General features: G+C 36.1%; 1 protein-coding gene across 1 annotated transcript in view; it reads right to left on the reverse strand.

The window, feature by feature from the left end:
- The window catches only part of pcp4b (Purkinje cell protein 4b), a 64,623-nt gene extending 52,408 nt beyond the window's left edge, over positions 1 to 12,215 (reverse strand). The window contains exon 1 of the mRNA XM_056474386.1: positions 12,091 to 12,215. Within this exon, the coding sequence (XP_056330361.1) occupies positions 12,091 to 12,099 (9 nt within the window). The 5' untranslated portion in view covers positions 12,100 to 12,215. The remainder of the gene's footprint in view (positions 1 to 12,090) is intronic.
- Between the last annotated feature and the right edge of the window lie 5,357 nt (positions 12,216 to 17,572).

Raw genomic sequence — 17,572 nt, forward strand, 5'->3', positions numbered from 1 at the left:
TGGTGAATGAAAGTCAAACACAGTTCTGTATCAACAGTCTGTGAATATAGCCAGTCAAAATTTATTAATTCTATCTTTTATTTTCACACTTCATAAAAACATCTGCAGAAACACGATGACTGACATTTTCCCTTGGTACACGTCATCAGAGGGGGGAAAGCCACATGCGTTAGTCACAATCTCTCCCTCATTAGCATAAACAGCCCTAAGTGAGAAGCAGCCATCCACCATAGGAGTTTTTGTACTGTACCTGCTGAAGATAATGTCAGCATCTAAGGGCTTGGAGCTCAATCTCATTTGAATTTAAAGGGTCACGAAACACCCAAAACACATTGGTTGAGATGTTGACTCATATATGTGTCCCACATTGCTAAAAACACTATTATGACACATATATTTCACAAAAAAAAAGTGAAAAAATGGTTGTTTTTGCGTCATTTCGAGCAAATTCGTTCTTCCGGTTTGAAAAGACATTTTGAAGTAAATTGTGTAAATTCCAGTGTGTAAACTGACTGTCTGTACCGGCGGGTACAACGTGACGTCTGTGAGTTTTCATCATTAATTCAAGAGATAGACTTGGTTCGAACCAATCAGCGCGCTCTATTGTGTATGAGGTGCAACTTCATTAATATGCATGATAGCTCCGAAGACTCTTTACGTGTTACAGTGTTCAGAGACACCACGTTGTGTTGCCAAATGTAATTAAAACAAGTGGAAGAAGAAGAATTGTTTGAAGACATGGGTCATCAGTGTTGCACTTTTAAATGTGCTGCAACAAAGGTTTTGTTTTCAATTCCCCGCTATGAGAGCGCAGCTGGACTCACATGTGGTTTACAGTGGTCTACTAACACGTGACAAAAATACATTAGTAAGGAACATTTTTTACCCGAGAGCTTTTTGCATCTGGAAATGGTGAAATTCGGATTTGCCACTCCTCTCCTTATAAAAAAGACACAGTTCCAGTTCATGTTGATTGTCCTGTCTCTACAGATTTGGTAAGTGAGTGATCAGTGTTCTTTGTTTATGTTTACTTAGATGGCAAAGTTTGTTAGTATCGTCAGTAGTGCTCCTTCAGTTTTAAAAGACATACTTTAGTCAAAATGTTTTAGTTATAAAAGTGTACAGTACGTTAATATCACTACAATATTACGGACTGAAAGATCTGCTGTAAATGCTGCTCTTCAAATGTAAACATGTAAACACCTTAATCAGACTATTACCGTCGTGTTTCACCGCATTTTACATCCACAGGATAGTCTATACACACACGGCTTTCTGATACTATTCTCTGCACCAACCAAGTGCATCTAAGTTACCGAGAAATGCAGAGGGTTTTTTCCTCCTATACGGTGTGTGGTATCAAACATTTCATTAAAAAAACACTCCTCCAGCGGTTCCTCGTATCCAATATCTCGTTTGTCACAGGGGGCATGCATGAAATGTTCCTGAATGAAAGTGAAAGTGCCAAACTGCAGTTAAAGTTGACAAATTAACTATTTGGCAAATAATTAGATTACTTGGATGTCTTAAATAATTAGATTACTTAGATGTCTTAGATTACTGGTGTCCAAGTAAATATATTCACTGTCTAACTCCCCTGCTCAAACTGAAACTCCCCTTTTCATGCAAAGCCTTGCCTCTTTCGCTACTCGACACTCCCACCAAAACAAAGTTGGTGACACTTTCCTGACTTTTTTCAAACTAGAGGTGTGAAAACACCCTGCTGAGACAAGGGGTGTTTCATGGCCCTTTAAAAGGAAAGTGACCAAAATGGACCAATTTGGATCAAAGCCTGAAAAAGGAAGTTTCAAAGAGTTATAAAAATATTTGTGGCATATGAGGGTTGAAACTTAAAATATATTTTTCATCTTGTAAAATGGGCCACAATAGGTCCCCTTTCATATTTAATAATTCATTAGGCAATATGTGTAAGTGTAATTGGTGGTTCATTCCACCATGACAACCCATGACCCCTCCCAAAAAAGTCAGGAATTCATTAAGGGCTATAATATTACACATATTGATACATAATTTATTTTTCCTAATATGGTGTGATTTTATGCTCGGTGTCTATATAAAGTAATTTTTATTATTATTATTATTATTGTTACTATTATTATTATTATTTATATTATTATTATTATTGTTATTACATAGTCATTTAGTCGTTAGGCATTCTTACCACTCAACGCAGTTCAGCGATATTGAATGCACAGATAAATCCTCATCACAACCAAAAAATAAATAAATCCTAGAATTATTACACACTATTAGTAAGAGGATTTATATTAAATATAGTGCAAACTCAGTAAACTCACTAATAATATGTGTATATGGGCACCATGTCTGGAACAACGTACATTTCAACTGGATCTGTGATCACTTTCCACAGAGTCCCATTCTTTATAATTTCATAAGGTTCTTTTAACAGCATCGATAATGTAAATAATCAAAATATAGTCAGTTAAACAGACTTAATTAATTTAGCCTAAAACAATATGAAATGCCATTTAAACATAGGCGCCGTCAGGAGAAACAGCAAGCACTGAAACTCCGTTGAAAATACTGTGGTAAAATGAATGTTCATATTTTAAAGACACGGTGTGACACAATGGAATTTACAAGTTACAATGTACCTTTTTTAAAGGGGTGGTCCAGAGTGTATTTTTGTGTGCTCATGCTTCACTTGTAAAAAAATCACATTATTTGTTCATATATCTTACTTTGATTATATACAACTACTCAGCTAACACGAAATCATATTTCCTAGTTCCTCCAAAAGTTCACCTACAATCTGCTGTGATTCGCGGATCGGCTCCACATCACCAGGAAAAGCGTCACGCCTCTACTAGCAATACTATATCAATGTAAGGGTGGGCCATTTATATGGATACACCTTAATAAAATGGGAATGGTTGGTGATATTAACATCCTGTTTGTGGCACATTAGTATATGTGAGGGGGCTCATAAAAGAATAAAGTTACATTTAAACCTAGCACACCATTGTTTTTCTTGTAAAATTCCCAATAAGTTTGATATGTCACATGACCCTCTTCCTATTGAAAAAAAACAAAAGTTGGATCCAAGATGGCCGACTTCAAAATGGCCACCATCCATCTTGAAAAGTTTGCCCCCTCACATATACCAATGTGCCACAAACAGGACGTTAATATCACCAACCATTCCCATTTTATTAAGGTGTATCCATATAAATGGCCCACCCTGTATATTTGGCTATTGTCAAAAAAATAGCCGTGCAAATTTAAGGCAGGTCACATATATGTTATTTATCACTAACAACTAATATTCACCACCAGTTATTATTATTACGGCTCAAATCTCTTATTACTTAAACGTCACGAGTGTTGTAAAGTCTGCAGATGCTTGTCAGATGTCATTTGAAAGCTGACTTCATATTCACTGTAAACAGGCAGAATGAGAACAGCTTGGGTTTATGGATGTATTACATCAGACAGTTGCAAGGGGCAAAAAAAAGTCAGAGGCAATCAAGGGGCATTCAGATGCCGCGGCACATTCTTGCTCATGGCAGCACATGTCCAATTGGATTTCTGACAGCTCGTCGTGTTTCTTGGAGAAATGTAGTAGGCCTTTTGAGTGCCGTAAAGCAGTCCAGTGCGAGAGAAGTGATGTGTGGAGAGGTCAGAGATGAATTAGATGAGAGACGAAGAGACTATTTTGAAATGAGTAATGTGGGCAGTTCTTCAAGAGTTGTCAAAATCAGATTAAATGTGCCGTGTGGCTCTTGATCTATCCTCAATCTGTGCTCTGCAGCTCTGTTCCTGTGATGACTACATTCATCACGCCCTGTTGCCTCTGGTCCAAACAGCACGGCCAGTAAATGGAAAATAAAAAATATATTCACTGATATGCAGAATGTATTTTATTATGAATAGGTTTTTTATATTCAAAAATGTTTTGCATATTTGCGTAATGTTTTTGAAAACATTTTTAACACATTTCTATTTATTAAAAAGTATTTTTAATATGTTTGTTTTATATGTTAATATGGATGTTTTATAATAGTCTGTGGTAAAACTAGTAATGTTAAATGTGACACTAAAATACTGTAGTAAATAATGATGGATAATTAATTATATAGTTTTTTAAACAAGCAAAAAAATAAACATTGAACATCAACAAAGTATCACTAACAGGATTTAATTTACATTGTTTTTACACTGAAAATTAGCTTTTTTTATCTCCAACAATTGTACATTTATTGGTATTATACTGTAAAATTGCATATACGGTTCTATTAAATCTATATTCATGATAAAGGAACCAATTAGAATGTTACTGTAGCAATTTTACAGTTTTTTACTAAACAATCATACTCTTTTATTAGTGATATTTTTGTGATATTAATGTAACTTCTGATTTAGAGTTAATTTCACCGGCATGGACCACACCACACTTTGAGCTAGACTTTATTGTAGGGATGTAGAGATGAAGGGGATGGTAAGAGAACAGTGGGATGAAGGGGAAGGGAAGAGGATAAACAGAGAACAGGTAGGTAGGTTGATCGGGCATCCTACGATAATGCCCAGAGACTCAGAGTGGGGGTACCGTCTCTGTAATATTTTTGTAGAGTGATTGGACCCCCCGATTTAACCCAAAAGTGAAGAGAGGGTTATAGGATTGTGAACGGGAAGCAAGGAAATAGAGGGAGGGGGGATTCGAAAGAATGAGAAGAACAGTGCTAGAAGGCTGGTCTGCCTTAAATAAGTTTTAGGAAGTAGGTGATTGGTTAAGGAGACAAAGTGAAGCGTGGTACCTCCACCGAACCCCTGTTAACAAGTTAACTACATTTATTATATTTGTTTTATTTATTTTATTATAATTTATTTATTTTATGGCAGCACAGTGGCTCACTGGTCGCCACACAACAAGAAGGTTGCTGATTCGAGCCCCGACTGAGTCAGTTGGCATTTCTGTGCGGAGTTTGCATGTTCTCCCCATGTTTGTGTGGGTTTCCTCAGGGTGCTCTGGTTTCCCCCACAGTCCAAATACATGTGCTATAGGTGAATTGAATAAGCTAAATTGGCAGTAGCGTACAGTAAGTGTGTGAATGTGAGAGTGTATGGTTATTGCCCAGTGCTGGGTTGCAGCTGGAACGGCATCCGCTGCATAAAACATATGCTGGATAAGTTATGCTGGTGGTTCTGGATAAGTTATGCTGTGGTGACCTCTGATAAATAAAAGGGACTAAGCCAAAGGAAAATGAATGTATTAATTAATTTTATTAGTTATTAAATATATTTATTAGCTCACTCAAGAATATTTAAGAATTTCCTATCACTGTTTTAAAAATTAAAGAAATCTAAATATTTAATTAGATCTGCTTTAAAAAAAAAATCATATTTTAATATTCTTTTATAAAAATACATGTTTTGGCTAATCTGAATGCAAAGCATACATTATGGCAGCAGAACATGAAGCTGTAATGTCAACTGTGTACAACACACTGATTCCTTACAGTATATAAGAAACACTGTACAGTAACTGCACAACACAAACAAAACAAAAAAACACTGAAAAGGCCCGACAATATGTGAATGCTGCAAAACCATCTTCTTAATCAAGTGAGCATCACTGACCATTATTTAAAATTTCTGCAATATAAAACAATTTAAGTCCAAATTCTCACAGCCACAACATTATGCATGTTTTAAATAAGTGCATATAATCACATTACAATTATATTCTACTAAATTATGCCATGAAACACGTTTGCTTAACTCAAAGTTATACTTGATTCACTAGAGGTATATTTAAAATTTAAACATAAAAGTATATTTAGATTTAAACATAAAGATTTCTGTTTGTTCTGTGTTGAAAAGAAATCTCTCCATTAAACAAAAATTGGGTTTTCAAAAAGTGATTTTTAAGTGGTTTTAAAAACATTAAAACTGCTTTTATTCTAGCCAAAATAAAACAAACATGAGTTCCTCCAGAAAAAAAACTGAAATACTGTAAAAAAAAAAAAAAAAAAAGCCTTGCTCTGTTAAACATCATTTGGGAAATATTCAAAAAAAGAAAAATAAATTTCACAGGAGGGCAAATAATTTTTACTTCAACTGTATGTGTGAGCCCAATGCAGGATTGCATTGATAAAGAAAACACCAGGGATACTGCTCCATCTTAACCATAACTGCAAGTAATAACAATGAGATCTATTCAGTATTAATCAAGTTTAACTATGTTGAATATTGACAGTGGCGCACATGCAAGCTTGTTGGATGCGAGTTCTGATTGGCATTGCTCAAACCATTAAGATGACAGTCAATTGGTTCATCATAGTTCAAAGGCAGTGCAGTGCTTTCTGTGTCCAGTGTGTAAGAACAGCTGATGGTGGCCTAGCAATGATAGACACGGAGGCAGTAGAAGCTCAGAAACGCATTGAATTTGGTAAAGAAAGCAGCATGCCTCAGGTTTTCCACATGGTTTTAGATGCGATATCTGAATAGCCCCATAGCCAGTTAACTAAACAGCTACACTGTAAAAATATCAATAAACTAGCAGTTTTACGTATTTTGTGATTCAGGATTTAATTTGTATTTTCCCCATTTTTTATTATTTTGACTTGCATGATGGGACCTTGATCTTCCTTTCAACAACTTTAAACCTTGAAAAGTTTGTAAAAGTAACTTTTATTAACATTTTCAATAGTTTAAATTAATATATTGTCTAGGTTGGTTTAGTAAATTACAGTGCAAACACATTGTAAAAAACTACCACTACATTTTCTGTTATTTTACAGGCTTATTTCTCGCTATATATATATTTTTTTTTATACATTATATTATTTGAAACTACTAAAATGTCAAAAGAAGTCACTTTGTTAAATCGTAGAGTTGAATTTTATCTTCTATGTGAAGCTGCTTTCACTCAACTCACATTGTAAAAGCGCTATACAAATAAAGGTGAATTGAATTGCATTGAATTTTCAACATCAAAAGCGAACAACGCAGAGCTCAACCCATAATGTTTAAATAAACCATAATTGTAAACACTTGTGAATCACAAAATACAGACACTGTTAATTAACAGATATATTTACAGTGTACATGACACACAACTAAATAGATATTTAGCATGCAACAGAGAACAAGGAGGCAACCATTTTAATCACACATACAGGTTGTAATCCATGGGAAGAAGAAAGTACGTCCAAATAAACTGCCCTTGGGCATATAGTGTTTGTTAATGTTCCTTCCTTTAGTAATAAATGACCAGAGAATCCAATGTTGTATGGTAGGTTACTGTAGCAATCAGTAAAATAACAGGAACACAGCACAAGGTTGGGTATACTGTGGTATTGTTGTGAAAATTAACTCATCTCTAGGTAGTAGCCAATGAAATAAAACACTTTTCCTTTTTAAAGCACAGCAATTCCATGTCATTACGCAATCCCGTCCCCCGAAATCTGCTACAGTAGTGTTGGAGGAGGGACAGAGGATTGCTTCATTGGAAGACATCATAATGTTTCCTTCAGATGTCAGAACAAAACGGCTAAAGACTCAAAATAATGGCGAATCGATTGAACAACTTAGAATTTACCCTTCTTTCTATTCATTTACATAAGGATGGCGAGATTTATGAGCTACACTGCAGCCAGCCACCAGGGGGCAATAACAATATCTGACTTCACTTTTTTAGTTACAGTAGTGTTGGAGGAGGGGCGGTGGTTTATGTTTTGTTGGAGGACGTCACAATGTTTCCTTCAGATATCACAACAAAATAGCTAAAGATTCAAAATATTAGCAAATCGAAAAAATGACTCAGAGTCTACCCTTTTTTCTATTCATTTTCATGAGGAGGGTGAGGTTTATGAGCTATATTGCAGCCAGCCACAAGGTAGCAATAGCAATATACTGGCTTCACTTTTTTAGTTACAGTAGTATTGGAGGAGGGGAGGCGTTTCAAGTTTCGTTGGAAGACAACACAATGTTTCATTCAGATGTCACAACAAAATGGCTAAAGACTCGAAATAATGGCGAATCGATTACACGACTCAGAATTTACCCTTTTTTCTATTAATTTACATTAGGATGGTGAGTTTTAGAAGCTACACTTCAGCCAGCCACCAGGGGGCAATAACAATATCTGACTACTTTTTTTAGTTACAGTAGTGTTGAAAGAGGGGCGGTGGTTCAAGTTTTGTTTGAAGACGTCACAATGTTTCCTTCAGATGTCACAACAAAATAGCTAAAGATTCAAAATATTAACATATCGAAAAAATTACTCAGAGTCTACCCTTTTTTCTATTCATTTTCTTGAGGAGGGTGAGGTTTATGAGCTATACTGCAGCCAGCCACCAGGGGGCAATAGCAATATTCTGGCTTCACTTTTATAGTTACAGTAGTATTGGAGGAGGGGAGGCGTTTCAAGATTCGTTGGAAGACAACACAATTTTTCCTTCAGATGTCACAACAAAATGGCTGAAGACTCAAAATAATGGCGAATCGATTAAACGACTCAGAATTTACTTTTTTTTTCTATTCATTAACATGAAGAGGGTGAGGTTTATGAGTTATACTGCAGCCAGCCACCAGGGGGCAATAACAATATCTGACTTCACTTTTTTAGTTACAGTAGTGGTGATGGAGGGGCGGCGGTTCAAGTTTCGTTGGAGGACGTGAAATTGTTTCCTTCAGATGTCACAACAAAATGGCTAAACACTCAAAATATTGGCGAATCAACTAAACGACTCAGAATTTACCATTCTTTCTATTACTTTACATGAGGAAGGCAAGGATTATAAGCTACACTGCAGCCAGACACCAGGGGGCAATAGCAATATTCTGGCTTCACTTTTTTTAGGATGAGTGTGACCTGCGTAATTTCACTTTACTTTTAAAGATTGAGATATTCCATATCTGCTATTACAAAAAAAATTATTGGGATCGATAAATAAACAGCTTTCTGCTATCAAATTTTCTACAAAAAAGGCAGAATGAAAGCTAATGAGAAGAGGGCATATGGTGTTTGATCACAGCTCTCACAGTAATTGGTCTTTTTCTTTAGATATTAAACCCTCTAATACTTTGAAGCAAACTGAACGCATAGTAATGACCTGACTGCTTAAATTAGGGCTGAGTTTATGCTAATTTTCCTCTCTCATAATTAGCAGCCTTCTCTATGTTACATCTGGCACATCATGTTCAAAAGCACTGCAGGTCACAGAAAATAACGACAAGAAAGTGCGCACACACCTAGTTCACGTTGCTGGAGAGATACGCCACAATTGCACCACTTCCGACGGCTTTGAAGTTAATTAGGACTTCCTCTCTAGAAATTTATGAACTATTTACTGAGATTATGCTGCATCCAACACAAGCAAAAAAAAAAAGAGAGAAAATTTCAGCCCTTCTGACAAACAAAATACTGTAATAAAGTAACTGAATATTCTGTTAATGTCCAGAAAGTATTTGGAGATTAAAAAGGAGATTGATTAGGGCTGGGCGAGTTTGGCCTAAAATCAAAATCTCGATTCATTGAACATTTTGATTCGATTACGATTAATGAACATTTGTTTTATTTTTTTTGCCTTCATTGTTCACGAACAAGTTTTGTACAGTAAAAATTCTCACTTTGAATGAAGAGTGCATTACTTGATTTTTAAATAATTGAAGGAAACACACACTGTCTACTATCTACGATTTTTTTATAGAACAACTGAAATTAAAAAACACATTGCCTACAACCAACCGTCATTTTTTTCTTATAAAAAGTGAAAATAATTAACTTGTACTTTTGGAAACAAAATAAAATATTTTTTTAATGTTTTTCATATTAAAAGTAGAAAATAAACAGTATATTTTCTAAATAAAGTAACTCTTCTATATCCTGTAAATAACATTTTTTTACTTCATAACATTATTATATAACAGTCATTTCATTTTCGGCACAGCTTCCAATCATCGTCAGTGTAGTGCAAAGTAAAGCTGCGGTCACACCAGAGTTTGTGTGTGCGAAATTCTGTCGTGCGGTGCTGCGAAAAGGGGCGGGATTAAACAAGATGATTCAACATTAAAAAAATGAGCGATTGCTCCATGTTTTTAATTTCTGTCCAGAGAGGTCCTGTTTTGATCCTCGATTGGTCTCACGCAGTCAAGTGATGCGATTTCGCAGGTCAGAGTTCACCAAGCTTGAACTTTGCAACACAGCGACATGCGAAACTTGATGCATGACCTTGCGTTTCCGGTCTGACGCATTCACGTGCGTATGAATGGAAGTCTATTGGAGGAAAAGCCCAGTGTGACCGCAGCTTAAGGCTTGACTAGAGATCAAATATGGCTTCAAAGTGGATGCAGAAGTATAAATCAACCTTAACTGCATGCCTTTTTTGGAAGGGTATAGACCGCATAAAGGCTGCGCTGGACCATATGCTTGCGCTTGACGCAGAAGGATAAACAGAGCAGGGTCGCGTGACTCCACACGTAGTAGGGAAAGTAATTTAAATAATTGACCTGGACAAATTTGATCGATTATAAGCTCTTAATGTCGATTTCGATTATTTTTCGATTAATTGTCCATCCTTAAGATTAATACAGTAATAGCCCAGGATTTATATTTCATGAATAAATGTGTTTTCCTGAACCAATATGTATTTTGTTTATTATACAACAGTAACTGATACAATATTATAATATTACTAGGAGCTGTGTGTAAACCCAACTACACACAAAATCACATTGGAAAACAGCGATTCAATAGTGATGATTAAGTGCAATATGCAGCCACAGAATGTATTTCATCAAATTAAAGCCGATATCAGACTTTTAATAAAAAAAGGCTAAAAGAAAAATTCTGCTTCATAAATATTTTATAATAGGAGAGGCAATATCTGTATTTTAGTGCTTTTAAGTTGCAAAATGTTTACTCTTTTTGTAACATCATGTCTATGTGACAATATTACAACATTTACTCACTGCATATAACCACAATGGCATACAGTGCATTATTTAAAAAAAGGCTCAACTAGTTCAACTAGCATTTTAAACATTTAACACGGAGGTTTGCATTCATACAGTGCGTACATGGGCTGCATACATTAAATAATTTATCAAATATCCATTGGCTAACACAATGTCGTTTTTGCATGTTCCAGTTTTGCTGCTGATGAAATGTTTCTCAGTTAGTGTCCTGATTTTTCTGAACTGCCATTAAACAGCCTATAATGCAATTTAATGGAAAGTTCCCATAGTGATAACATGCCTTGCTATTGAGTGATAGTGTCTCAAAAGGTCACTGTGTGTTTAATGAAGTGTATCGCTTCTCCCAGGCAATTACAGAGAGAAAATTCAGTCTTTGTGTTGCATAAAATCACATAATGTAAATGTTTATAGAGAATATTGAATTTTAAAAACAAAAAAACTACATTTAGAACTAATCAGAATTTACTGACGTAAAACATACATCAAATCTTTAAATCGATAGATAGATAGATAGATAGATAGATAGATAGATAGATAGATAGATAGATAGATAGATAGGTAGGTAGGTAGGTAGGTAGGTAGGTAGGTAGGTAGGTAGGTAGGTAGGTAGATAGATAGATAGATAGATAGATAGATAGATAGATAGATAGATAGATAGATAGATAGATAGATAGATAGATAGATAGATAGATAGATAGATAGATAGATAGATAGATAGATTTTCGTTGGTAGCATAAAGTAGATAGATCTTCGTTGGTAGCATACAGTATCTGCTGTAGTCTACTGTACTTTATGTTTCATGAAAATAACCTCACAGAAAGTGGACTTTAATTAAGAATAACACTATAACATGTCAATGAAACTTATTGTACTGGTAAGTGCATGCTCTTCACAAATCATAAAGTAAAATAAAATAACACATTTAGCTTAACACATCCCTCGGCAATTATAAAGAGGAGTACAACAATGAAACTACTCTGAGCGAAGATCCACAGCAACACACTGCAGCACCAAAAAAAGAAATCAATATGTCGAAATGGTTATTATATAATCAATCTGTGTCGCAAAGGATCTGTTCTTACAGCACGTTTAACCCTCGTCTGGACGCGGTAAAGCGGGAGCCCTTACCTCACTCATGGTTCAGCGTTCTCACGGGTTTTCCTCAGCGTCACTTCAGCTGTAAAGAGTTCACAGTGGTTTCCTCACTCGGAGGGAGCTTTATAAAGTATGAAGCCGTCTCCACTGTGCCATCACGGCGGCACTAAACCAATAGGAGAGCCGTCGGCAAATCTCCTCCCTTCTTTCTGAAATATTACTGTCCTCTTTTATTCCTACAGTAATGACGAGAGCTGCGTCTCTGTTCTCTCATCATCAGTGCAGCTTCAGCAGCCTGACAGTTCAGGATAAACAATCACCGGGATTATATTCGCGCCACACTCGATTAAATAAATAAATAAATAAATTCAGTGCAGGATTTATAAAAACAAATGCATGAGGAGATGCATGCATGACTTTCTAAGGCGTATAAATTAGTACATTCATGACCACACATTAGTATAAATGTGCATAACATAACACGCACACACGCAATGTTTATTCTGGATTTATTCTGGGCTATTAGCCAATGTGATAGCTTTTTATATTATGTCATATATTACATTCGAGTACACCCCTCACAAATCTTTCATTTAAATTAATATTTTCTTTAGGAAGCTTTATTTGTACATATACCTTAGTCATTACTTAAGCAAAATCTGGAGCTTTTCTAACAAAATAACTTATGATAAAATTTCAAAATTAGCACCCAAATTTATATGTATAAATTAAATTGGGGGGAAAAAGAGCAAATTCAAGTGAAACAAAAAAATAAATAAATGTTGTTGAAATTTTCACTCATTCATTCGTTTTCTTTTCGGCTTAGAACCACCAACTTATCCAGCATTTGTTTTACGCAGCAGAAGCCCTTCCAGCTGCAACCCATCTCTGGGAAACATCCATTCGCACACATACACTACAAACAATTTAGCCTACCCAATTCACCTATACCGCATGTCTTTGGACTGTGGAGGAAACCCACACGAATGGAGGGAGAACATGCAAACTCCACACAGAAACGCCAACTGACCCAGCCGAGGCTCGAACCAGCAACCTTCTCGTTGTGAGGCAACAGCGCTACCTACTGCACCACCTGTTGAAATTGTGTAGTTTGTCATTTCTTTTTCAAATATTTCACATGAATTTAAATGTTTTATCTTTCTATTTCTAAAGATGTTTGGTGATTAAAATATTATTAATAATAATTAATAATAAAATTATTGAGTGATTATTTATTGAGTGATGATTATTGGGAGAATTAAAAGATGTTTTTTTTAAATGTACCAAAATATATTGCCTATATTCACTGAAAAATTAATTAAAAAAATATTCATTTTCAAAATGGAGTGGACTTGTTTATGTTGCGCACTGTATCAACAGTAGTGTGAAAAAAAGTTTGCCCTTTTACTTATTTCTTTAAATATTAGTCAACGATAACACATAAACAACATATCATGAAGTTTCGAAATGATGGTTTTTATTATTAAGGAAAAACACATTTTAAAACCAAATAGCCCTGTGTGAAAAAGTGTTTGCCCCTAAACCTAATAACTGGTTGTGCCACCCTTAGCAGCAAAAATTGCAATCAAGCATTTTTGATAACTTGCAATGAGTCTGTTACAGCCTTGTTGAGGAATTTTGGCCCACTCATCTTAGCAGAATTGTAGTAATTCAGCCACATTAGAGCGTTTTGGGGCCTTTTTAAGTTCACGCCACCGCATCTCAATTGGATTCAGGTTAAGACTTTTACTAGGCCATTCCATAGTGTTTATTTTGTTTTTGTTCAGCCATTGAGAAATAGATTTACTGGTGTGCTTTGGATCACTGTCCTGCTGGAGAACCCAAGATCGCTTCATCTTGAGGTCACTAACAGATGGCTGGATATTCAGGTCCCGAAGCAGCAAAACATCACACTACCACCACCAGATTTTACTGTTGGTATGATGTTCTTTTTCTGAATTGCGGTGTTACTTTTATCAGATACATAATGGGATACACACCTTCCAACAGTTCAACTTATGTCTTATCAGTTCACAGAGTATTTTCCCAAAAGTCTTGGGCATCATCAAAATGTTTCGTGTCGGTGTCTGTTTTGTGTGAAAATGTCTGAGACGAGCCTTTATGTTCATTTTGCTCAGCAGTGGTTTCTGCTTGGAACTCTGCCATGCAAGCAATTGTTATACAGACTCTTTCTTATGATTTACATGTTAAGTCAATGCAAAGGCGTGAAAAGACATCCTGTGGCATGTTCTCGCAATGAGGCGGCGCGAATGATGCGATTCGCACAAATAAATGAGTTGAGGATTTTGTACGTTTGCACGAATCATTCGAGTTGTAAAATCTGAACTTCAGCATTCACACTATGTTAACCAATCATGAGCTTGCCGTAGGGGAGTGATTATGAAGGACAGCCTGTTGTTGGTGCCCCGAGGGGAAATCCTCTTGCCGACACCTGCCAACAATTCATCAACCAGGCTCGGCTCAGTCCGAAGCACCGCTTTCTGGAGAAGTTGATGAACTTACAGAGCTGGGTGCACCTCTGAAATGATTTAGTGTGCGCAGACATGGCGCCGAATGAATATACAGTGTTTTTCAGCCTTCCTAAAGCACATAAACACAGCTATGCTCTCATTAAAATCCATGTTAGCCATTTAGCAACGAAGCTAGAGTCACCGGGCAGACAGAAGCCATGCCCATGATGCAAATCTGCGTCTGTTGTGAATATGAGGTGCAAATGAAGTGAGTAAACTCAAAACCTTCACGCGTCTATTTACGCGCAAATATTAAGATTTATTTGCGTGTTCCACGTCTGGTGTGAACACAATATTATGGTGGAGTCATGAACACTCACCTTAACCGAGGCAAGTGCAGTTCTTTGGATGTTGTTGTGTGTGCTATTGTGACCTCTTGGATTAATTGTCACTGCACTCTTGGGGTCACTGCAGTTCTTGATATAGTCTCAAAATTTAACCTATCGATTATTGTTCGGTCACAAAACACACAGGGTACCTATAGCATTTGACGTAATCGACCATGAAACACACAGGGTGCCAATATAATTTGACTAGTGATTAATGAGAAGTGAGTGAGTAAATTATGACATCATTTAAATTTTGGGGTGAACTATCCCATTAAAATACGTTTTCTTGCAATCCAGAGATATAATTCTGTACTGCTTGCAGATGATTAATATTATATAACCACTCCACTCATCTGTGTGATTAAAAATTCCCTTCTTCGTTTGCATATTCCAGTTTTGTCTGTTCAAAGGCTTCAGACTTTCCCAGAACGTAATGCCATGGGCATTTCTTTTGAGTATAAACTTGCATGAGAGGAACTATAGGCATTCCCTTTACATTGGTCTGTGTAACACATTCCAATCACACGAGCATCTGTGCTGCAGGAGATCCAGCCAGAGGTTTACGCAGAGGAAATGCTGCAGAGAAACACCCACTCAAGGAGAAATCCCTCCTCAACAACACCAGCAGCCTTACACACACCAGCTATTTTAAGATTCTGCTACACATTACATTACATTATATGTTTGACAGCACCTTCTCACGTTTTCATTCCTAATAGTGAAAAGGTAGCCATCTCAGGTAGTGTATCTCACAGCACCAGTGATTCTTAAAGAAGCCGTCAACTAATTTGTGTTCCAGACTGAGAGAAGGATTTTTACACTGTGAGTGTGCCATAGGGTGACCTTTTCTGATGCAATATTTATGGGTGGAAATCTTAAGCACTCCAATGGAATAAAGAAAAACTACTTCATTCACGCAAAAATGTGTTGCTTATTTACAGTATACCTTTGTGCTTGTGCTGAAGCTGTTGTTAATATCGTTCTATTTTATTATTCAAATGAATCCTGTATTGTACCAGTAATTGTAAAATGTAAGGGATAATGTACATCTAGCCGGTTGTTCTTGCAAAGTTAAGCAGATCCCTCCTTCATGAAGGGCTTTATTCTGTGGAAAAAATGGCTAGGTTATAAAATGGTACATTATCCTGCTTGACAACTACTTGACACAAAAGTAAACAGTTTGTTTCAAAACATTGCAATCAAAATGTATTAATTTTACGCTAATGTAATATCTAGCCAGTTAGTCTTACGACTGCGTCTACTGGTGGATGAAGGTTCACTGCGTGTTCTGTCTGTCCAGTGCACAATATTAAATTAGTTTAAATTTAACTCATATCTGACTCCAATTTCAACATGAGAGGGTTTAGAACATTAATATATCTATGTTTCGTTTTATTTGACTCCAAACATGAAACATTAATATTATTTCAATATCTAGTTTAAATGAATGTTTGAAGTTTTATACTTTTAACTCTTACTCATGACAATAATTCATTGAAGATTCTATGTTGTTCAGTTATGCATGGATCAGTCTTGATTATTAGTCAGAGGTAAAATTGACTAATACCTTAAATGGCAGCTCCCACTTTCTCAATCAAAGTATGTTAATTAGTCCCCTTAGATGTATACCCTTGAAATAAAAGCAATATCGTTTCTAATCAGAGGTCATGACCATTAATATAAATACTGTCGACTATTATTTCTCTATATTATTTTGGTTTAGTCACAATTGATAGTTTCCCATGTACACTTAATTAGAACGCCAATTACAGTTAATCAGAGTCAGGTACCCCATCTAGAATAGTCGTCGAGGGAGACGACAGAGCACAAGCCTGATGACAGCAGGAAACCCTCTGAGTCTATCTCTTCCACTGGGCACCCTAACCGGCACTTCACTTCACCCGATCACCGGATGCCCTTTGGACACTGAACTCACTGTCTTGCACATCCCAGGGCATCTCTTGCTCCATTCCCTCAATAAAACAGCCCTACGGGAATTTTCACTGTGTCTCTGTGTCCGTGTAATCTCTCACCTGCGACAATATATGAATGTGTGTGTGTGCGTAAATGTGTAAAATATGCTAAAAAGTTTTTAGCTGTAATGATTAGTTTAACCCTTCAAAAAAATTTACATAACTAACAGATAATTCTGTAATGCCTCAGGCACCAACCCAATGATCAAAGTTTTTATCGAGACTCTCTATCCATATCCCTACTAAAGAAGAAACAGTTTATTTGGAATTAATCACTGAGATTCAGTCGCTGATAGGCAATATCTTTGGTCTGAAAGAAGAGCCCATACAGTTACACAACACTAATGCTATAGGAAAGAGTGCAGACTAAGATAAGCCACACATGCCTGCAAAGCTGTAATTCGTGCAAACTGAATTCTTATTACTGGGCTCGTAACTGAACGTGGCTTTATCTTCTATAAACTGAAACAAATCTAGACCCAGAGCAATGCAGTGATTATCACTTAAAGGGGTAGCTCACGAAAAAATAAAAATGTCATCATCTTGTTCTCTCAATCCACTTGTACGAAACAGGAGTATCTTTCTTCTGCTCAATACAAAAGAAGAAATTTTTAAAAAGATTATTGGACTCTATAGCTTTCCAGTTTGCCAATGTTATAACAGTCTTTATAATCCAGTGCAT

The sequence above is a fragment of the Danio aesculapii genome, chromosome 15 (assembly GCF_903798145.1).
Source record: "Danio aesculapii chromosome 15, fDanAes4.1, whole genome shotgun sequence".
In the NCBI taxonomy this organism is placed as follows: Eukaryota; Metazoa; Chordata; class Actinopteri; order Cypriniformes; family Danionidae; genus Danio; species Danio aesculapii.